Source organism: Crinia signifera, chromosome 6 (assembly GCF_055691185.1).
Source record: "Crinia signifera chromosome 6, ASM5569118v1, whole genome shotgun sequence".
NCBI classification, from domain to species: Eukaryota; Metazoa; Chordata; class Amphibia; order Anura; family Myobatrachidae; genus Crinia; species Crinia signifera.
Genome location: NC_139222.1, coordinates 124,398,223 through 124,423,114, shown reverse-complemented (window position 1 = coordinate 124,423,114; position 24,892 = coordinate 124,398,223). Strand labels below are relative to the sequence as shown.

The window sequence follows — 24,892 nt, the reverse complement described above, 5'->3', positions numbered from 1 at the left end:
CGTCATTCAAAAGTTTATACAATAGGCTAAGGCCCTGGAGATGCCAGCTACAAATCACTTTATCATTTATTTCCACTTTGAATATGTGGATTGGATAGCAACGGTTGAAACAATGAGTGTAAATCCACTGACTAAAACTTGACTACGACTAGATAAAAAAATTTGACTAAAATGTTACATTTAATTTTGTAAAATTTTAGGAAAGTGTCTTAAGGTCCATACACACTGGGCGACTATGCCCAGCGTTTATTGACAGCGATGATAGCCGCTCAGTGCATACACACTGAGCGGCTTTCCCCCTGCCCGGCGCCAATGGGGGGAAGGATGGCCTTGCATAGCGCAGAGCTATGCAAAGCTGTCCTGAAAGTGGATCATCTGCTGCAATAAACAGCAGATGAATGGCTTTCCCGGCGATGATGCAGGAGCGCGCAGCAGCACTCACCGCTCATCGCTGGGGCATACACACTGGGCGGCTTTGAGCTAAAAGCCGCTCAAACTGGGTGTTTTGAGCGACTTTCAGTTAAGTCGCCCTGTGTGTATGGGCCTTAAGACTAAAACTAAATTGAAAATCCCTGATGAAACTAACACTGTTGTAAAACGATGGCCCGCTTATAAGTCATGAAAAATATCCTGACCACCCTTGGTCATAAAGATACAATTTTACTTGACTTGTAATTGCATTGTTATACTGTTAAGGAAATGGTTGGTTAACTAGATTTTTTTTTTTTTTTTCCAGAGGCTGCAGGTGCGATTAGGATCACAGATTGCTACTTGTGGTGCAATCCAGTCAAGTACAGCACAGATTATGTGGCATAGGAGATGTTCCAATACAAATCAGGTGAGAACATAGAATTGAGCTACTGTACATACAAGCATTAGCAAGCTACTATGGGAGTCATTAGGATGCCTGTAAATCTCCATTATTGATTCTGTAGTGGATTATGCTCTAAAGGCCACCATACATTAATCCGACTTGTCCCAATATGCCCTTGAGCTCTCCCAGCAGCTCTCCGGGAGGCTCACATATGATTTGGCACTTGATATGCCATTTTACATGCAATAAATCGCATGCTACTTATTGTATGTAAAAACTCCTGGGGAGCTGGCAGCGACGGGGTCTGTGTAGTGCGGAGCGGGCAGCAGGGTCCATGTGGCAGCTGGGAACTAGAAGTGGTATTTGATGGGAGGCCGGAAGCGGCTGCTGAATTAGAAAAAATATTTTGGCCAGCCATTTATTGGCTTAGGGAATTCCCCCTCCCATCTATTTGGCCAAGCAAATTCTCTCAGTCAATCAACGTCCGGCCAGTCTTTTCAAAATATTTTTTCAAGTACAGCAGCCGCTTCCCACCCTGCCGCCCGGCAAATACTGCTACTAGTTCCCAGCCACCATGCCGACCACCCCACGGACCCCACTGCCCACCCCCTGCCGCTGCACAAACATTCACCTGTGCGTTTCATCTGAGTCCTTCAGCATTACTTGCTGCAGCACAGGCTGAGTGGTACCAGGCAGTAGCCATCCTGTCCCCTATTAAAGATGTTAGCAGGGCTCCTGGTAGAGCTTATTACCTACAGATGCACAGCTCCATTGCAAGAGCTGTGGTTACACTTGGATCCCACAGTGAACCACACAGGTACTGCTGTATATGCAAGTGCCCCTTCAGGGCTTGGAGCCTGCAGGCTGGAGCCTCTATTGCCTCTGGGAGTTATGCCCCAGATTCAGCACCCATCACAGGCATAAAGGACTTAAGAACCTTTGGAGAACCCACCTATTACTTAGAAACGGTCTGCCAGGATAGGGAAGAGGCAAATTAAAGAATTAAAAGTTTTAAAAAGATTGGTCAAGCAATGAAAAGAGTATAGAAGTATCCCAAAGCAATCAGTATTGCCTACCAAATTTATCAAGTACATTCTATAAAATGATAGATAAAAGCTGATTGGTTTCTTTGGACAACTTTTCCACTGGTCCACATCTCCACTGTTTCACTGCCTGATACATCAACTCCTTATACCCCTTTCACACCAGCCTGAATTCCCAGGAACAGCCCATGACTAGCGCTGATGTGCAAGTCTCCCAGGCCAAATTCCCAGGAAAATGTACCGGGAATACAACCCTGCTAGAATACAACCAGCCCGGGAAGCAGGCCTATTCCGGCTTGCTTCCAACCGGGCAGCGGGGTCCGGAGTCCTGACTGCTGGGATCCAGCAGCGGTGTCTGGGCTATTTGCAGGACACTCTCAGCCAATCAGCATCCGGCCAGTCTTTTTCAAAAAAAAAATTTAATTGTCCTGCTACAAACACCCAGCCACCGCTGCAGGATCGCCACAGTCTGGACCCTGCTGCCTGAACCCTGCCACCAACTGTCCAGATCCTGTTGCCCCCTCACACCAGAAATTGCAGGGACTAGGCCGTTGTGAAAGGGTCCAACCCGGGAATGTTCCTGCATGATTCAGGGACCATATTCCCGGCTAAGTCCCTGCATTTTCTGGTATGAAAGGGTTTTATTTATTCCTTGAGCGCCACAAAGAAATGTTTGCTTAAACTCCTAAATCGATTTATAGTAGTACACTGAATTATGATATCATATGTGGTACAGGTGTTGTCAGTTTTGTGTTGACCATAGATTTTGTTTAATTCAACCTTTCCGCATTCCTTGCATGAATTATATGAGCACCTAAAGTTCCATTGAATAACCTGCAGTCATCCATCCATATTATCTTACCTGACACTGAGATTGCCATTGATCCTAGCAGCTGATTAATGGTCGTTTAACACAAGACCTTCACAAACCTACATTTGTAGGTTTTCCAACATTTCCCTTCCTTCCTATAGCTTTGCTAACCTAACTTGCCAACACTTTTATTTAAATATGCTCTGTTAGAATCAGAAGTATAGAAAATAGCAGGAGATTCACAGCTGTGTTTATTATATAACACTAACTAAGATCCTGGTGGAAGTCTGGTTGTGGCATAATACCTCAATGCTCCACAGATGTTTTTCAAATGACACTTAATCAGCAGAAGGTACATAAATAGAGGGGAAAATGTTTCATAAATCACTGGAACAGTCAGCTGCAAAATTTCAGCATTGAAGTTATTTCAGAGGAAATTCCAGTCCCTGTTGTTTATAAAATTATCATATGTTAGTAATGTAAATTATCTTTAAAAGTGCAGGACTGTAATGCAAAAGCTCCATTGAAGCGTGCACATTCCAAGAGTGCACAATACACGCAGCATGGTGCAATCTGTGCTTGCCAACGTTATGGCACTAGGAGGCTGTGCAGACAGCAACATAGTGGTCGATGACCTATATATCATAGGCTGCTGTGCTGCGAGCTCACCGGTACCCACAGGGAGTGTTTTTATATTGAATGGTTTGTTGGCAGCTGTCGGGGCACGGCATGCAACTCTGGAACAGTCTACCATTGTGGCAGCTATTCATTTTCACAGACGCTCTCTTCCACATTTAAACCACAGACCATAAAGAGACCTGGCAGCGTGTATACTGGCTAGGTCTTGGCTAGAAATGTACAATGCCCATAGTTCACAAGAGACCGGATTTTTTTTTTTTTTTTGTTACTTCTGATTGTTGAAGATCCATTTAACTGGATACAGATCGTGATTGGATTGTGTGCAGATCATATGCTCCAACAGATAGTGCAACCATTGTACGATCGTCTCATGATCGTTCCGGTGTGTACCTAGCATAAGAGACCCATTACATTGCGCAGGAAGATGATTAGAACAATGACTCTGTCATTATTCACTTTCTTTCTTTTTAATTTTTTTCTAAACTACATTTTATCATTTGAAATAAATCTGTTAATCCGTTCTGGGTCGGACATCCGTTCAATTGTATAGGTGTGTACGCTGTCCCGTACGAGTGATAAACGGGCAAAAACGGTCTTGTCCGTCCATACTCGGTCAGTCGAAGGTTTAGTGATGTTAAATCTTCATCTGACAGGATGGTCCCATATCGGAACAAAAGTGCAGTGTGTACGCACGTTTGATCGATATGCAGCCGGCAGGGTGACTAGAATTTAGACGCAAACCTGTCTATATAGAACTTTAGTCACCATTTTTACCCGTTAAAAAAAAACAACAACGTGGGTTTGCCCCCCCCCCACCCGTCCCCCCCATGGCTGTAACCAGCAGCAGGCTGAAGAGCCAGGGCTGGTATTTAAAAATCAGGAAACCCGACAATTAGGGCTTTGCTGATTTTTTTCAAAACCAGCCCCAGGCTACAGGTCCGGGGCTGGTTCCCAAAATACGGGGGGACAGAATGAATAGGGGTCCCCCGTATTTTAAGAACCAGCCAGCAGAGTAATGCCACGGGTTCGGATCATTTGGTCGAATGCATTATGGTAGAATGTCATTACATCGAATCCATTAGGTCGAATTGCTAAAAGGTCGACATGATTCTAGGTCGACATGGGAAAAGGTCGAAATGATTCTAGGTCGAAAGGTCATTAGTTTAACAGGTCATTAGGTCGACAAGGTCATTAGATCGACATTGTCTAGGTCGACATTCACAAAGTCGACATGGGGTTTTTCACTGTTTTTTTACCTGAATGTCAACACAGTCGACATGGACACAGTTTAAAGTGCACTGCATCCCCTCGCTCGCTGCGCTCGCAATGCGTCGGGCACAGTGCCTCGCTACGCTCGGCACACTATTTTATTCTCCCACCACGCCCTAGTGGATGGTAGGGCATGAAATACCGCCTGTCGGCACATGTCGGCTCAAAAAACAGTGAAAAACCCCATGTCGACTTGTGTGCCGAGCGTAGCGAGGCACTGTGCCCGACACATAGCGAGCGCAGCGAGCGATGCGAGGGGATGCAGTGCACTTTAAACTGTGTCCATGTCGACTGTGTTGACATTCAGGTAAAAAAACAGTGAAAAACCCCATGTCGACTTTGTGAATGTCGACCTAGACAATTTCGACCTAATGACCTTGTCGACCTAATGACCTGTCGAACTAATGACCTTTCGACCTAGAATCATTTCGACCTTTTCCCATGTCGACCTAGAATCATGTCGACTTTTTAGCAATTCGACCTAATGGATTCGATGTAATGACATTCTACCATAATGCATTCGACCAAATGACCGCATCCCAATGCCACAGCCGGAGAGAGACTTTTTATACAAGTCCTCCCGGCCAAAGCATTCAGCTCTCTGACCGGTCAGCCTAGCCAGGGGTCCTGGGGAAGTGGGGACCCCATCAATAAAGGCCCCCCCCTCCAGGACTTACCTGACCAGGCTGAAGCCTGGTGCTGTTCCCGGTGACCCTGTGCTGTGGTCACCAGGCTGATTGAAGTGTAAAAAAAAATAGAATAAAAACTATTGTCTTTTACTGTGGAACTATGAGTCCCAGCAAGCCTCCTCCGCATGGATTCAGTACTGAATCCCGGCGGTCGGGATCCCGGCGTTCAGAATCCCGACGCCAGAATCCCGAAAGCCAAAATCCCGACAAGGGGGGGACGTGGATCGCCCCCCCTTGCGGGCTCGCTGCGCTCGCCACGCAGCGGGCCCGGTGCCTCGCTACGCTCGGCACACTAATTTATTCTCCCTCCAGGGGTGTCGTGGACACCCACGGAGGGAGAATGTGTCAGGATTTCGGCGGTCGGGATTCCGGCGTCGGGATTCTGAACGCCGGGATTTTAACTGCATCCCCCCTGCATGCTGGGACTTGGAGAACCACAAGTCCCAGCATGCGGGGCATTAAAGGGCCCGCTAGCACTTGTAGTTTTACAGAAAAAAATAGTCAAATAGACACACCGACACACACTGCAAATAAAACTTTAATACATCCAAAGCCCATACATACTGATACTTACCTATCTTGAGCCCGTCGGTAGGTCCCTGGGTCCGCTCCGGTGCCTTGGTTCCGGGGCTCCAGGGCTGAAGAGTCCGGGGTCCTGGATCCGAAGAAATCCATGGGGGACCTGTGGAAGGAAATCCTACTCACCCAGGTCCTCTGGCGAAGATACCCTCATCTTCTCTGGTACCCATCGGACTTTGAGAGGCGAATGATTCTATTCGGCCATTCAGAGCTGAGAAAGTCGGCTCCTGATTGGCCTCGGAAGATGAAACATCTGCGCGCCTCCAAGTCCGATGGGTACCGGCGGCTGACTACGGCGGAGACGGAGAAAGCGGAGAAGATGAGGGGATCTTTGCCAGAGGACCTGGGTGAGTAGGATTTCCTTCCACAGGTCCCCCATGGATTTCTTTGGATCCAGGACCCCGGACTCTTCAGCTCTGGAGCCCCGGAACCAAGGCACCGGACCAGACCCAGGGACCTACCGACGGGCTCAAGATAGGTAAGTATCAGTATGTATGGGCTTTGGATGTATTAAAGCAGGGGTGGGGAACCTTTTTTCTACTAAGGGCCATTTGGATATTTAAAAAATCCTTCGGGGGCCATATAAAAATGATCAATATATTAATGTGGGCATTATACACTTGGGCAGCGGTATGTACATGCGGGCATTATACACATGGGCAGCGGTATATACATGCGGGCATTATACACACGGGCAGCGGCATATACATGTGGCCATTATACACACAGGCAGCTATATATACATGCAGGCATTGTACACATGGGCAGCACCATATACATGTGGCATTATACACAGGGGCAGTGGCATATACATGTGGGCATTATATACATAGGCAGTGGCATATACATGTGGGCATTATATACATGGGGAGCAGCACATTCATGTGGGCATTATACACACAGGCAGTGATATATATATACATGTGGGCACTATACACTGGCAGTGGCATATACATGCGGGCATTATACATAGGGGCAGTGGCATGTACATGTGGGCATTATAGACACAGGCAGCGATATATACATGTGGGCATTATACACACAGGCTGCGATATATACATGCAGGCATTGTACACACGGACATTATACATGTGGGCATTATACACAGGGGCAGTGGCATATACATGTGGGCATTATATACATAGGCAGTGGCATATACATGTGGGCATTATATACATGGGGAGCAGCACATTCATGTGGGCATTATACACACAGGCAGTGATATATATATACATGTGGGCACTATACACTGGCAGTGGCATATACATGCGGGCATTATACATAGGGGCAGTGGCATGTACATGTGGGCATTATAGACACAGGCAGCGATATATACATGTGGGCATTATACACACAGGCAGTGATATATATATACATGTGGGCACTATACACTGGCAGTGGCATATACATGCGGGCATTATACATAGGGGCAGTGGCATGTACATGTGGGCATTATAGACACAGGCAGCGATATATACATGTGGGCATTATACACACAGGCTGCGATATATACATGCAGGCATTGTACACACGGACATTATACATGTGGGCATTATACACGTGGGGACATACACATAACAGTTCTGCCCACCACTGAAGAGACACCAGGGATGGCTAATTAATGCACAGCAGTGTGAGGGTGATATGGATGACTGACAGATCCAGGGGTTGTCATTTATTCATAAAAAGTGACAGTGTGGAGGAAGGGGGTGTCACCCCCAAACAGGGTTATATGATTATGTCTGATCATCAGACATAATCACATTAACCTGTTTGGGGGTGACACCCCCCCCCCCCCTGCTTCCTCCACACTGTCACTTTTTATGAATAAATGACAACCCCTGGATCTGTCAGTCACTGGGGAAAGGAGGTCGGCATGAGTGAGGTTGGGTGAGAGGAGCAAGAGGCAGCTAGGGAAAGTAATGAGCTGGGAGCAGCATTTACCTTTTTTACACTGAACAGTTATTACTGTAGCTCCGGCTGCACAGGGTAATGGCTGCTTCTGCTGCGGCTGATGGACTCTGTCTTCTTGCAATGCTCCCGCCCATGCAGTGCATGGCGGTCGCAACACAGCACTCGCGACTAAAATTTAGATGCATAACCCGTCTATATAGAAGTTCAGTCACCCTGCCGGCTGAATAATTTTGCTTATATAGTGGTTTGCTATAAGTATGCCCTAACCCAGCCCATTATGATAATTTTTTTTCACATATGACGTGTCAATAGCCCAAATCGAGACAGTGTGTACGGTGGTACAATCTTTTTTTAATTGTACAGGTGTGTACGCGCGTATCGGCTGTTTGTGAACGGTCAGAAGAAAACGGTTTGTATAGATGTGTACCCAGCTTATCACTGTTGAAGTTTGGATACCTGTAATCTCTAATGGGTATTGACCCTGGGGGCAAGATGCTGTGTGTGTATATTTATATGGAGAAGTGTGCACTAAGAAATGAGACAAAATGGACAGGTTAATGGTAATTGGATGAAGTCAACACTGTCACAAGGTGGCAAGTTCTGTCTGCATTTCTCCAAGGCTGTGGCAGCTTTTTGTGTGTCACGGTTTCGCAGAAAGGTAATTTCCACTCTACACTCCCTTGCAATACAGCTGGGATATAAGTAACCAATCAATACCCAGTAGTGGGCTGTTGCAAACAGGCTTCTATAGATCAACTTTAAATACTGTTTTTAAGAACAGGTAACAACAATAAAACAATCAGGCAAGATAATTAGATGTTTGTTCCACCTATCTCTCCTATATCTATCTCTCTCTCTCTCTATATATATATATATATATATATATATATATATATATATATATATATATATATATATATATATATATATATATATATATATATATATATATATATATATATATATATATATATATATATATATATATATATATATATATATATATATATATATATATATATATATATATATATATATATATATATACAGGTCGAGTATCCCGTATCCGAATATCCGTTATCCGAATTATTCCGAAATACGGACATTCCAGAAAGTGAAAAAAAAAAAATTTTGGCCTAAAAACTCACTGGAGACATTTGTAACAGCATCACTGGGGACATGATATGTAACTGGCATTATATATGTGCAAGACAATGATTGCTTGGCATTCAAATTCAGTGCTGAGATAGTACACACATTTTGTTTCACGTTTTGAAACCTTGTTTTTTGAACAATTAAAATATATTTGTGTGTATTTTATGTGGTAATAAAATATATTTGTGTGTATATTATGTGTTTATACAGCATAAATGCAAGATACTTCAAAATACATCATTGAAATATTAAAATATTCCGAAATACGGAATAATCCGTTATCCAAAATTCTCCTGGTCCCGAGCATTTTGGATAAGGGATACTCAACCTGTATATATATATATGTATATATATATATATATATATATATATATATATATATATATATATATATATATATATATATATATATATATATATATATATATATATATATATATGGAGATTAATGGAATATATTCAATTAAAAGATTAATTAGGCTGCTCCTAATCCTAATAATTGTTAACAATAGCATATCCGCTTCTCACAGAAAATACCAGGAGATATTCATCAATTAGTATTATTAAACGGAGCCACCTCCGAAATGATGGATTGCCTGTAATTGAAAGTCTCAACAAATAGATGAGCGGATTAGTCACTTTGAATGTACAGTTGATAGCGTGGAGTGATTAACTTTGAAGCAGTTCCTTTTTGCTTCCAAATGTAAAAAGCACAATTGTACCACATCCACTGTTATGGGGAACCTACGGCCCTCCAGCTGTTGTTGAACTACACATTCCAGCATGCTCTGCTACATTTTTGCTATTTGGTCATGCTAAATCTGTTGCAGGGCATGCTGGGATGTGCAGTTCAACAATAGCTGGAGGGCCGAAGGTTTCCCATCAATGTTGTAGGGCTTAATGCAAAGCATCTACTTTCAGGCCCTAGCTGCGATGGCCATATATTTCAATAAAGCAGAGGTTCCCAAACTTGATGCTCATGGCACCCTAATGGTCCAGATTTTAAGTATACCTATTGCTCAGCACAGATGGTTCTATTTAAAAACTGGACCATTTGGTGCCTTAAGGATTGTGTTTGGGAACCACTACATTAAACTATGTTGACTTGTGTTTTTTTTTTTCTTTAGAATCTGCGCACTTTTACTACAGTGTTGAAAGATGAATGTAAAGCAGTACAGCACAAGACTGCAGCAAGACAGACATGGAGAACATTGCACACCACACACAAAGTAAGACCTAGGTTTTGTACTATTGTATGGGTTCTGTAAATGAACATAGAAAAGCAGATTCTGAAGTCACCACAGAAGTACAACTGTTCACTACATTACAGATTTTAATCATCCTGTTCTGAACTCTCTGTCCCTCCTTGAACCACTTTCTTTTTGACTCCATTGTCTCCCTTCAAACTGTGCCCACGGTTTACCAGTTGAAGAGTTGAATAAACCATTTTTTTTCTCCACTAAGACAGGGTAGTATTTCATTGGAATGCTAACGTCGGCTAAAGCTAAAAATGCTATTTTGGGTGGAAATAAGGTAAACTCAATAATAATCTCATTAACCTGGTCTGGCCATGATCCACCTCATTGCATTCATGTGTTTAGCTGTAAAGTGACAAATAAAATGGCTTCCATGTTCGGCGCTCGTCAAACTTTCTAAAATAAAGTAAATTAACTCCATGCCAACGTGGATAGTTCATACCCCCACTATTGTACACAGTACTGATGATTGTTCACAATCATCAGTACTGATTTGGTTAAGCATATTCAGAGGTGGGTGCAGTGCCGATGGTTGCATCAGGATTGATTTACCGACGGCGGTCACTCTGTGATTTTGAACACTGAGTGATTGACCGTTTATGAGAGGTAATATTGGAGATGCTAGTTAAATGCAGACATGTTGTGACCATCTCCTGGGTGTGTTGCAGGGTTATGGTATATTAGATCTACAATGTCTAGGTCGATAGGGTCCAAAAGGTAACACATGGTCAAAAGGTGACTATGCGCATGTGCACTCCCCACCATTGGGGATGGGGCAGAATTATTGGCCCCTAATTTCTGATGGACGTCCTCCGCAACCCCCGGATTGCTGAAAATTCTGATGTGCTTTTGACGATGCATCTTTGTATTTAAGCAGGTAATTAGAGGAGCAACAAGTGCAACATTAGCATATTTCTACAGTACCGTTGCATAAGAAGATACCACCGCGAAAGCAGCTACAGTACATTCTTCTCTGACTCAGGACCTATATATCTGTATTGGCTTGCAATTTCATGGACCAGTAAAGCATTTGTCTGTACAAAAGTCAAGATTTTTTTTTTTATTGATCGAATATGGCTACTCCCAGCTTATCTGTTTATATAACCTGTCCCTTAAATGCTAATTGAAATATCTACTGCAGCAAAACACAAAATTGCATTATGTAAGCTTCTGCTGATGTCATCACGAGTGTTAACATTTTGCAGTTTTGCAATATAATTGTCACACTGCTGTTATTTCCAGAGGCGGAGTTAGGGTTTCTGCTGCCCTAGGCACAACATTCATGTTGGAATCAGATACTTCTGGAGTCTGAACAGGTAGTCTGCAATGAGGTAGGGGTCATCTCCAGCCTCAACTCATCTCTTGCAACAAATCTTTGCCATGCCCCTCCCCCTCTGTAGTGCTAAATAAAGGGCTAGCTGCATTGAGCATCATGGCACTGCTTTTGATATAGCAGATCGAAGCAAAAATAGACTTGCCTGCCAAGTCTATTTCTTCTTTTGATCCTGTTACCACAGGGCCGCACATCGGGATCGAATGCAGCTAACATTGCGATTCAGGGTCACTTTCGACTGATTTGGAATATATAGCTGCTCACAACTACATCCAACATCGAGGAACATGCAAAGTAATGCCTACATCAAAGTGATTAATGCACAAGTGGTTGAGATGATTACTTCTTGCATGCCATCATATGGTTCTGCACAACCTATCTGAACATGCGGAACGACAAAGCGATTCTGAAAACACAAACCGCATCTAGGGCCCATTTGTAAATTCTACCTAAAGAAGACCCTTGTTAGCATATTTATCTTTATTTTGCTAAACCCTTGGATTCATATAATAAAACTTTGTGGTTTACCTCTGATATTAGAATATTTTGTTTGGGCAGATGCCAATGTCAACTGTTTATTTTCTGCTCTTCATCTGTGACTTTATATAAAGAACGTTGTTAACCCAACCGCTGGTCTTTATAGCTACTTCTGTAAAATAGAAGCAACCTCCAATTACTAAGATATTAAAACAAACACACCATGGTGAAGGGCTTATGATATTTACGGCAAACTGAAGGGTGTTGTCATCCTAGGTTCTGAATCCAAAAACAGAACAAGTGCAATCAAGCATAGATGATATGCATTTTTGTTTTGTGTTTGAAATCTATGCAAATGCCCTATTTTTATTTTTTTATTCTGATCTAGAACTGCACAACAAAAGATGAACTTCAGCCATCGGAGGAAGAGGTTGGCACTTTTACCAAGATAATTGAGGCAATGGGCTTCACTGGACCACTTAAATACAGCAAATGGGTAAGAGAACTTTTCTATCTTTATAAATATCATTTAGAGTTACATAGAAACATAGAATTTGACGGCAGATAAGAACCACTTGGCCCATCTAGTCTGCCCCTTTTTCAAACATGTTACTTCAAACCATATTTGATTCTTATTTCTTTGTAAAGATATCAATATGCCTATCCGTAGCATGTTTAAATTGCTCTACTTTATTTTCCTCTACCACCTCTGATGGGAAGCTATTCCACTTATCTACTACTCTTTCTGTGAAGTAAGGAGGCCTGTGCGAAGATTATGATGCCTTTTTCTCCCTTCATCCTTAACTAAAATCCATAAATGAAGTACCATTTTAAAGATTAAGTTCTCTGCTTCTAACAAATTGTTGATTTACATTTGCACATTGTATTGTTTGTTTAAAAATCCAGGTTAAAAATGAACTTTTGGCCCATTCACATGTGAAATTTTCACACAGGCCATCTAGTGTATTTGAATATTTCTATACAAATTTGGCCTATCGGCATCTGAAAATATACCCCTCAGAGCGCCCGAAAAGTTTCAGTGTCCGTTTTGTTGCATTGCTCGCATTGTAAAGGTTAGCAAGGTAAAAAGAAAATTCATGGAGTTAAATTCCACGGTATTCAAGTAATGGTACAGAATATAGAGGTTAAAATGTGTACAAAACTTTGCAGAATTTTTTAAAGGTGTTTAAAAAATCATACACCTTGTGATTTTCCGAAGTAAGGGGGGTCCTGCATACTCACCCGGGTGGCGTCTTTGTTCCATCCACTTCTCCAACGTGCGCCCAAAGGGCTCCAGTAGGTGTTGGATTGTGGTCGTAGTTCCACGGAGGGTCTGGTGAGCGTTTGCCGCCGGCTATGGGTATAGGCACTACCGTCTTGCTTCCGTGGGGGACTTCCCATTCCGGCTTATTTCTGACCTCTGCTGGAGGTCTGGTCCTCTGGCAGTTCTCCTGGGGGGGATTAAAGTCAACCGACCGGGGCTTCCTGATGCTGTTGCAACTTCCTGGAATCCTGCCAGTAAGTGCCTCCTGCAGTTCATGAAAAGAAAAAGCTGGGGTGCTCAAAGGTACACACAAGATTAAAATGTATTATGTGGGTCAAAACACAGTGAAAAACCCATGCCTACCTCGCGACCTGTCGACACAAAGTCATGTTGACTGTTTCACCTGTACAGTCTATATGTCTGTATTTTGACCTTGTCGGGATTTTAAATGTTGGGATTTTGTCCTTGTCAGTATTTTGACCCATTTGGGATTTTGATCGTTGGGATTTCACACCGAATCCCCTCCAATGGTAGTGGTAATGGTACTGTGATGAATGCTCCCACACCTCACACATTTCAGTGTGTGAAGCAATAATTTTATGGTGAAACATAGAAACCGAATTTGACGGCAGATAAGAACCATTTGGCCCATCTATTCTGCCCCTTTTTTTACCCTTCAGGTAATCTCAACCCTTTTTAATCCTTATTTCTTTGTAAGGATATTCATATGCCTATCCCAAGCATGTTTAAATTGTTCTACTGTCTTAGCCTATACCACCTCTGGTGGGAGGCTATTCAACTTATCCACTACCCTTTCTGTGAAGTAATTCTTTCTAACATTTCCCCTGAACCTCCCTCCCTCCAGATTCAGTGCATGTCCTCGTGTTCTATTACTACTTTTCCTTTGAAGAAAATTTCCCTCCTGTACTATGTTAAAACCCTTGATATATTTGAAGATTTCTATCATGTCGCCCCTTTCCCTTCTCTGCTCCAAACTATACATGTTAAGATCTTTTAGTCTTTCCAGGTAAGTTTTGTGATGTAGGCCATGCACTATTTTAGTTGCCCTTCTTTGTACACTATCTAATGTATTTATATCCTTCTGAAGATATGGTCTCCAGAACTGGACACAGTATTCCAGATGAGGCCGTACCAATGACCTATAAAGTGGCATTATTACGTCATTTTTTCTGCTACAGATTCCTCTCCCTATGCAACCAAGCATCTGACTAGCCTTCCTCGTTGCTTTGCTACATTGCTTTCCTGCCTTTAAGTCACTTGAAATAGTGACTCCTAGATCCCTTTCCTCCTCAGTAGTTTCCATTATAGTACCCTTGATACTATATTGAGCCTTTGGGTTTTTGAGTCCCAAGTGCATAATTTTTGCATTTTTTAGCATTAAACTGTAGTTGCCATGCTCTTGAGCAATTCTCAAGTTTACCTAGATTATCAGTCATTTGATTTACCCCTCCTGGTGTGTCTTCTCTGTGCAGATCTTTGTGTCATCTGCAAAAAGGCATACATTCCCTTCAATACCATTTGCAATGTCTCTAACAAAGATATTAAAGAGCACTGGTCCAAGTACAGATCCCTGGGGTACTCCACTGGTAACCTGTCTCTCCCACTCCGTTTATGGCAACTGTCTGTTTCCTATCCTGCTACCAGGTTCTTATCCTATTAATTGTTTTATAATCCAATCCCACACTTTCAAGTTTATTTAGCAGCCTGCGATGTGGGACAGTGTCAAATGCCTTACTAAAGTCTAGATATGCCACATCTACAGTGCCCCCTTCATCTAGTATTTTGGTCACGGAGTCAAAAAAGTAATTGAGACTTGTTTGGCATGATTTCCCTGCAGTAAAAGTGTCAGTGTCCCTTCTGGGCGTCCCATGCCTCTTATAAAGATGCCTTCTGTGGCCACCTTTTTAAGATCTCTCCGGTGGTTACCGTCCCCCCTCTGGCGGCTGTATGCAGTGCGTGTACACAACGTCTGCCGCCCTGTCACAGCACAGGCAGGGGATGGTAGATGTACAAGCCGTCTGTCACTCCGCTGCAGTGGGAGCGGTGAAGTAATGAAGTGTGTCGCTGGGGATCAGAGGGTTCACCAATGTAGATGCGGGCACGGTTAGCCTGATGTAGTATCCTTAGGACTCCTCTAAAAATGCGTTTCACTGCTCTCTGAGTGACTTTTTCAAATCACCTCCTGCAATTCATGCCAGGGTTCGCTGTTCGGGTTTCTGCCTTCCTTTCAGCTGCTTTTTCTGATCTCTCCGCGTGGCCCGTCATCCGATGATCTCCCCTCACCGGCATAGAATCTTTCGGAGCTTCAGTTATCAAGCCTACATTTAGTTATTTCACCAAAGTGAGCGATCTTCAGTTGCCTGATAGGTATTCCTTAGTTAACCCCAGGTTCTTCGTAATCCCAGCCTTAGGCTATTAGTTTGTCCATTATTGAATTCTGCACGTCCTCCGGAGAAAGACTCTGTCTGACCTAGTATCTGAACTTCGATCCAACCAGTGGTCAGTAACCTGCTTCTACGAATTCACCTGTCACCGTTATCTAGCCTAGGGCCTCAAAGGTACTCCCCTCGGAAGGGCGCAACCTGCTGACCCTGGTGAAACCCGCTGCTAATTTAGACCCCCTGACTCCTCTTGGGAGTCTATCCAATCTTTGTGGTTCCATCTATGCGAAGACAGTACATTTGTCCTGCTAAATTCACACCACGTTTTGGATTATGCTCTCAAAACAATGTTGATTGTAGCAATAAAGTAAAATGTTCACACAATACAGTGCTCAAACAAGTCATGTACTAACACTTTTTATATAAGCCTCCCTACAATGAGGACAAACGAAGACAAAGTATTGCTCTAGTCTTGTTACCTGTTGCCCAACATTGAGTTTCCGGTTAGAAGAGAAGGACACTTTTTGAGGTATAGAAAACTTGCGACATAGAGTTTAGCACGCTGTCTACTATTTTATTTTTTCATACTTCTCCATCCATGATGATTCTTCCAAAAAACTGCCCATTCCTGTTTATGTTTTTAAAATTCATGATGAATCTAGCAATGTCCCGGTGTCCGTGTACAGTTTTTCGCTTACGTGCAATTTTCAAGTCAGAGTAATTTGTCAAAATGTAGGGATATTTTTCCCTTTGGTTTACTGTGCACTTGACTACCGTCTTTTCGGGTAAAAGAATAAATAATGAGATGGCTCAATCATTTTAATAAAAGTCTGCACCAGTGTTTTCAGAAAATAAAGTTTATTTTAATTTTTTTAAAGTGTGGCTTAATGAAGAATGCACTGTGCAAGCTGTGTAGGAATCTGTTCTTTGTGGTTTTGTGGCATTTGGCATCCTCTAAATGCTGACATTTTAACTCCTTTTAAATAAAGGTTAAGTGATTTAATGAAAATGTTAGGTCCAGGTTTTGACTTTTTTGGTGCGTTGAATCACACTTGTGTATTTTATTAGTTTTGGTCCATTTGGAGAATTTCCTTTTACCACTTTCAAATTTACATGCTGTAATCCATACAAATCTTGCCGAATTAATGCAAAGTGTTGCCACATTGTATGAGGAGCTCTGCACGGCTACCTTACCAGCATCCCAAATTAATAACAATTATATGTTAGTCTGCCCCTGTTTTTATATGCATGAAGGTAAAAGATTCTCCATTGGTGTTACCAAATACACACTGTGGATGTAATTTATTGTGCTCTACATCATAACTGATGTAGAGAATGTGGAGGGCATAAAAATATTGTAAGAAAGCACCTCTTTATTGAAGCGTATCAGGCAAAGTATCCAAGTAGATATAGGGGTATATTTAATGCTGGAGGCGAGGATGGCTTTTTTTTTTTTTTTTTTTTTTTTTGCGGGGTGAAGCCATCCTCGCAATCCAACCTTCTTCTCTCTGCCTGCTCGCCATATTCTATGTTCCGGGGAACATAATTTTATTAATTACGTTGCTTACGGTTGAAATATTCAGACGATATCGTAATTGAAGATTCACTTTTCAGTAGGACAGAAAATCTCTGGTGTATGTGTATGTGTGTGTGTATATATATATAGATATAGATATAGATTTTTTTTTTTTTTTTAACAAATGTGTAAAACGCTCAACAAAAATGTGTCAAAAAAAGTCCAAGCGAAGTGTGTTCAATGAAAGATGAGCCTATTCCCCTTTCAGTGCTGGAGATATATGAGGGTGTCTTTAAACTTCTATGGTAGTGCATTTTTTATTATATACATCACGTTTATCATGGCAACTGAATCATACCGAGACTCACATGAGCTGCTTCTTTGATAAGCTCATCAAGGTATTTTTTTGTTTTTATGCAGATGTTCAACACTGGATTCAAGGATTGCGTACCATACTAAGGGGGATATTCAATCGCCGTCGAGCATCTCCCGTGGGGGAGATGCTCGACGGGCCCTATTCAATGCTGTCTTCCCCGACAGCATTGAACAGGGTTTCCTGGCAGAACGAGCCCGACCTCTCTAGCTGTCGGGCTCGTTCTGCCGAGAACAGCCGGGAAGTGACGAGCTGCCTGCTGCATCTCGTCACTTCCCGGCCGCAACTCGTGGCCACGCCCCCTTCTCGTCCCGCTGCAGGCGGGACATTGAATCCCGCCTGCATGTTCTCGGTCGAGCTGACCGAAAACGGGACAGGGTCACGGCAGACGAGCAAGCTCGTCTGCCGTGACCCGAAGATTGAATACCCCCCTAAGTGTGATGTATATTATTACATTGTGGGATCTTTTCAAGTCAGTAGCAGTCTCCTTTCTTCCTGGTTTAAGGATTCTCTGTTGGTGTGTTAATTGTCAGAAAAAAAATAACAATGTGTAGCATTGTTGTGGGACTTAAAAAAATAAGGGATTCACCAAGTAGGGGAATGTGCGTGCCCCACTCACATGTATCATAGTGCACAACTATGTATAAAGGTTTCTTTCGAATCTTCACATGTCACCCATATATAGAGGGAACTTCGTACTCCAACTCACACATATTCTATTTGAAACCTGCACATCAAGGTATCTTTGTTAATTTTTATAAGATGGCGTACCACACTCTCGAAATAAAAAGCAATTTCAATTCACATAAAGGTATCTTTGTCACTCTTCACAGATGTGCTTGCAGTATATAGACCATATATAGATCATGTGTGGTGTACCCCAAAAATAAAACTGGTATCAATATATACTATAGATTATAAAAATATATTTATTTGATCACAAAAAATGTAACAACAAAGAAGTATAACATTTACAGAAAAGTTCTAAAAAGCACAGAGGAGGTAAATTGATATCCAAACACAGAGGAGGTAAATGGATATCCAAACACAAAAATATTTTTCCGGACTATTTAAGTGTATAAAATTCAGTTTTGCCTCATTTAGTATGCAGCAGAGTCTCCTGTTTGAATACTGCCTGATCATAATATATATGTCCTTGTGTATTAGCATGGCGCCCACGATTTCCATCTTATGGCATCTTGTACAATTTAAAATTGTATACCATTGTATATGGCATACAATGAGATGAGATTAGATACGATTTTAAATTGTATAAGCACCCTAATGGGTGCTTACAATGTTAAATGCACCCCCACGCCACCCCCGCTATAAACGCCAACCCGAAGCGTGGCGAGCGGCGGCGGTACGCATCCTCCGACCTTTGCATACCCCCACTATCCATGTCGGCGTGGAGTTGATTTTATATAGTGTGGCGAGCGCAGCGGGCCACCGAGCCCGAAGCGTGGCGAGTGGCCGCTTTTTACTTTACATGTATTACGCGTCCCCGCGTGGGGCTCGCCACGCTTCGGGCTCGCCACACTATATAAAATCGACTCCACGCCGACATGGATAGTGGGGGTATGAAAAGGTCGGAGGACTCGTACCGCCGCCCCTCGCGGTCTCGCTGCGCTCGCCACGCTTCGGGTTGGCGTTGATACTGGGGGTGGCGTGGGGATGCATTTAACATTGTAATCACCCATTAGGGTGCTTATACAATTAAAAATCTTATATGGGGGCCAATTAACATTGAAAGCAACCATTACTATGCTTATACAATTTAAAGTCGTATCTCATCTCATTGTATGCCATATTAAGCCTTATGGTATGCAATGGGATGAGCGTCGTGATAATACACAAGTGTATGTGTGTATGTATATATATGTGTGTGTGTGTGTGTGTGTATGTGTATGTGTATGTGTGTGTATATATATATATATATATATATATATATATATATATATATATATATAATTTTTTTTGGGGGGGGGGTTGATATGGGGAGAATTTGGGGACTGTCACTAGCACCTAATAATGCATATGGGATAGGAATGGATTTCATTTTTCTTCTTTCTATGCTTAAGTGTCATAGAATGTGACTAAGCTTTGTGTTCTGTTATTTTTTTCTTATATCAACAGAAAATTAAAATAGCTGCCTTGCGTATGTATACATGCTGTGTGGAACGGATTGATTATGATGAATTTTTTGAAAGTAAGTATAGTATGTGTTGTGTTTTTTTTTTTTTTTTTTTTTTATGTGCGCTTTTTAAAATCTGATTATGTAGCTAATGCTAATCTGTTGGGTTTTATTAATTCAGAATGTTAGACCATTGAAAGCTGCTCAAAGGTTGCTGCTCATTTATAGTTGGTGACACCCAGGGCTGGCGCTACCTGCTCAGCAAAGGATTCAAAGCAGAGAGGTGCCAGGCTAGAGAGGCCCTCTCTCAGCTCTGCATCCCTGCTGATATGTTCTCTGCTGAGCTGTTCCTGCTGGCTGCCGCTGCCTGTCATTAGAGTAGGACAGTCAGAGGCACCGGCAGCTAGCCACTGCAGTCCCAATGAAAGGCTGAAGCAAGAGACAGCGGCTCCCAAAAAGGGCCGGAGCTACATGGAGCATAGGGACAGGGCTTCCTGCAAATGGGCAGAACTAAACAGAAGAAAGTTTCCTGTATGTCCCTGTCACAGCAGCAACAAAGTTTTATAAAGTAAGTGGAGGGACAATCAGTGACAGAATGTATGTATGTGTGTGGCATTTTGTATGTACTGTAAACAGCCCTGCTACTCGGGCCCTGGTGACACCCTTAAGCTGTGTACACACAAAGCAATATGATCGCTGGCAATATATTATAATTACAGTATATTGCTCAGTGTCTCATTTTCAAAATGACACACTGCCGGGAGAAGAGGCAGGGGAAGTTGCTGGTCGGAGGAACATGCTCCACCGACCGTTAGGGCGCTGAAAACGGGAGCGCGCACCTGGCAAGTTATCGCCAGTGCACACTCCAATCGCTGGCAATATGGTCGCTGACAATATGGTTGCCCGTGTGTACACAGCTCTAGAGTGCACATGCTTTCTAGTACTTTGGTTATCTGCCCAATACATGACCAGTTGGTTGAGCACTACAACTCATGGACAATTTCCCTTTGCTCCATAGATATTTTGATACTCAAAGAGATTAATATCTGTATATATGTGTGTCTGTGGAAAATCTAACAGCGTAGCTCATACCCGCACACTTATAATACAAGTGGTGTATGAAAGCATCTTAAAGGATGTATATTTAAAATTATGAATTGTTTATAATGGTAAAGTTTGCCAGTTCATATTAAAAGTACAATTCTTTGTTAGGAGCAAAGCAAGTAAAGCCCCATACACACTGGGCGATGTGTGTTTAACTCTTGTGCTGAAAGATCTAGTTAGCACAGTTGGCTTAGTACATATCAACATGGTTTTTCTGAGGTGCAAAGTTACATGCTCTTTTTGCTTTAGTTCCAACTCCAAATTCTTATCAATGTGTGCCAATATATGAAATAGTGTGATGTCTGAATGACATACTGATAAATACAGATAACTCTCCCATGTGGGAAACTCTGAGATAATGACCCCTCTGCTTCCTTATGGTTCAGTTTAAACAAACTTTATTTCTTCCACAAAATGATTACAAATATTGCATACAATTACCTTTTAGGCTATGTATGTATAGGAAACCTAAATGCTTTCATAGTTTAGACTTCAAATCCCACCCCCAAGATATCTCATTATAGTATGCCAATATTCCAAAAAACAAAAAAAAATGGTACTTGTTTCCTAGCACGGCGCCCACGATTTTCAATCGTAAGGCATCTTATGCATTGTATCACATCTCATGCCATATAGCCGCATGCGATGCAATTTTGGCCCCCCTATACGATTTTTAATTGTATAAGCACCCTAATGGGTGCTTACAATGTTAAATGCACGCTCACGCCACCCCCACTATGGACGCCAACCTGAAGCGTGGCGAGCACAGCGTTATGTGTCCTCCATCCTTTTCATACCCCCATTATCCACGTCGGCGTGGAGTTGATTTTAGATAGTGTGCTGAGCGCACCGAGCCCGAAGCGTGGCGAGCGCACGCGTATTAATTTACATGTATTCCGCGTCCCCTCGCGGGGCTCGCCACGCTTTGGGCTCAGTGGCTCGCTGCGCTCGATACACTATCTAAAATCAACTCCACGCCGACGTTAATAGTGGGGGTATGAAAAGGTCGGAGGACGCGTACCGCCGCCCCTCGCGGGCTCGCTGCGCTCGCCACGCTTTGGGTTGGCGTTGATACTGGGGGTGGCGTGGGGGTGTTTTTAACATTGTAAGCACCCATTATGGTGATTATACAATTAATAATCTTATAGGCGGGCCATTTAACATTGAAAACACCCATTAGGGTGCTTACACAATTTAAAATCATATACCATCCCATTGCCAAGTACAATGGTATACGATTTGAAATTGTATAACATCGGGTGCCATCATGTCACATCGCATACCATTGTAAGGCTTATGGTATACAATGCGATGGGCGCCGTGCTAGGAAACAAAGTACTTTTTGGTCCAAAGCTTTTTTGATATGGGAATATCAAACTGTATATTGGTAGAAATCATCTGCAGTGTTGGCATTGACATCTCAAGTCGAGCACTACTTTTTGTATGTAATAGCATACCTACTGCACATAATGGTGAATATTATATTAATGAACTAGACCCATGTAGATGCCATTTTAAAAAGCCAATCTCTCTTCTTTTGAATCCAGAATGCAGTCTTCCTGATACACTGAATTCTTGGTTCCTCGTGACACAGCTACATGTATGGTAAGTAGGAAGGGGGTGATCATTTATGTCAGCTTGACCGAGAACATGCAGGCGGGATTCAATGTCCCGCCTGCTGGGGAGTGAAAAGGGGGCGTGGCCCAAGTTGCTGCCGGGAAGAGGTGAGCTGCAGAAGGCAGATCGTCACTTCCTGGCTGTTCTCGGCAGAACGAGCCCGACAGCTAGTGCTGTCGGGCTCGTTCTGCCGAGATATCCTGTTCAATGCTGTCGGGGAAGACAGCATTGAATAGGGCCCGGCGGGCATCTCCCCGACGGGAGGTGCTCGCTGGAGATTGAATATCCCCCTATACCTTTTTAAGTAGGAAGTAAAAGAGCGGTTTGTGTGTTCTTGTGCTGAATTGAATTTGGTGCACTCCTGCATATTCTGCAGGTTGTCACTTCATCCTTGTCACATGATGCATGCTTAGCAGCAATCCTGGTTAATTGCTGTTTAACACATTTTGAAATGAATTGGAGTGTTTTATATGGAAGTTCTAAAGCCGTTGCCTACAGCATTTGTATTGTTCTTATTCAGATCTCATTATGTACAAGTGCCCCCCATGTGGCATCCTTCCATGTTTTGCTCCTCAATTATTTTGCCAATTTTGCCTAACTTAACTGCATTTGATGCTGTACAGTTATGAAACATTGCGAGCTGTAATCCACATGCATGAATTACACCCCAAACAGAGCCATCCGGGGGAAGTCAGTTAGCAGCACTAAGTGGCTGCACAGGGAAATTAGCTGGTTAATATCTCTGTTAATAATACATATTATCCCATTGAATCCAGGGTAAGTCTCTTTTTGAGTCTGCTTCTAGACAATACATCCTTGTTAACTGCAGACTACTGACCTGCCAGCTCTAGTTGAATAGACCCGCTTCTTCAATTAGCTGCGGTAAATGACTACACTCATTTAATCCCACCATCAAACTGCTTCGTTTGACTTCTATTTAATACATGACGGATATACTGGAATTCCATAATTTTTGAGAGGGAAAAGGATAGGTTATCTCCTCATCTCATGGTTCTAGCCTTTTTCTGCTCAATCTCATGTCTACTTCATTCCTCTGACACCACCCATCACTTCTTCATTCAAGTAGCATCTTCGTATGTCATTGTCTATGATACCCCTAACCACTACTACTATAGCAGTATCTGTAGGAAAAGGCACAGGTGATTTATGTTGCATTACTCATTATTTTCTGATCAGTAATTGGAAATGCTGTGACTCACAGATACCGAGGGGGAAGAGGAGGTCGTTTTGGAGCACAGTGACACTGGAAATGAAGCTTTGCGCTGCTTAAAACACTAGGGGACAGTGTATTACTGTGGAGGACGCTATATTCTCTTTGAGTGCATCCCTGTTTTTCCAGAGACACTATAAATGTAACCTTTAAAGGACTTTGGAATCCCCAGTGCTACAAGTAGCACAGTTCAGATAATATATATAATACATATAATGTTTAAAAAATAATAATTGCCAAATTTTGCTGTTTTAAGCTACTTACAAGTGGTTAAGCTCAAATGTCCCTGCTGGGATTTCACTGCAAGATGTCAGAAGACTATAAGAGTTATTACATTGACATTTATGTTACACCTAAAAAATACACATGCAATTTTCCTAAATTGCAGATTTGTTGCTTGTGAAAATATTTAACACCTAAGCAATATTTTTCCTTTTCATCTGTGGAGTAAATAGCCCAAAAAATAAAATATTGTTTAATCTAGCATTATTGAAAAGGTCAGCGTATGTTGTGGCAAGGGGAAAGATATATTTCTTAATGTGTAACAGGAACCTCGCTGAAGTACATTCAAACATTTGCTAACATGCCGGCAAGAGCTAACACATCATAAATTGAGCTGATTGCTAGGGTTGTCTTTAGCTGAAATGTATGGGGCCTTATTTAAACCCGGCAGTATTTTTAATGTCTTAGGCCGCCAAACAGTTTCCTTGAGGGCTGGAATCCCCCTATCCAGCCGCAGAGATGGAATGTAGCGGTTTTCTGTTCATTTATCCGACTGCTGGTGTTATGATGTGATATTTGGAAAATTGGTTGACCTTGAAGATTTTGGTGGACTTGCGTGAATTAACATTTGTATATGCTAAAATTTTCTAAAATAAAAAAAATTATCGCTATAATGACTTAATTGTGCTGTGCCACCTTTTTTACTTTTTCCTCCCATTTTTCCATGAATGCTGGAAGATGGTAGAGGATTTTAATGGACTAAATTGAATACGTTATGATTATTGTTTTTGCGACCATTTAAAAGCATGAAGCTCTATACTGTTTTCATACAGGTCACAGGAATTTTAAGCTAATAATCATCTAAATTATTTACGGTAACTGAGGTTTTATTACTTTAATGCACAGGTTTGTCTAATGAACTATATTTTATATGTATATTATGCTTACATGTGAGATTCAATGTATCTACAAGGTAAGCACTTTAAAAAAAAAAAAAAAGCTTGTTAAATATCCCAGACTCACCAATGCTGATAATTGTTTGTTTAGAAT

General features: G+C 42.2%; 1 protein-coding gene across 2 annotated transcripts in view; it reads left to right on the top strand.

Annotated features, from left to right (window-relative positions):
• UQCC1 (ubiquinol-cytochrome c reductase complex assembly factor 1) overlaps window positions 1-24,892 on the top strand; it is a 125,745-nt gene that overhangs the window by 20,138 nt on the left and 80,715 nt on the right. For both annotated transcript variants that reach the window (XM_083147029.1, XM_083147030.1), the window contains exons 2-6: window positions 737-838; window positions 10,041-10,142; window positions 12,368-12,475; window positions 19,671-19,743; window positions 22,320-22,377. In XM_083147029.1, the coding sequence (XP_083003155.1) occupies window positions 737-838; window positions 10,041-10,142; window positions 12,368-12,475; window positions 19,671-19,743; window positions 22,320-22,377 (443 nt within the window). The remainder of the gene's footprint in view (window positions 1-736; window positions 839-10,040; window positions 10,143-12,367; window positions 12,476-19,670; window positions 19,744-22,319; window positions 22,378-24,892) is intronic.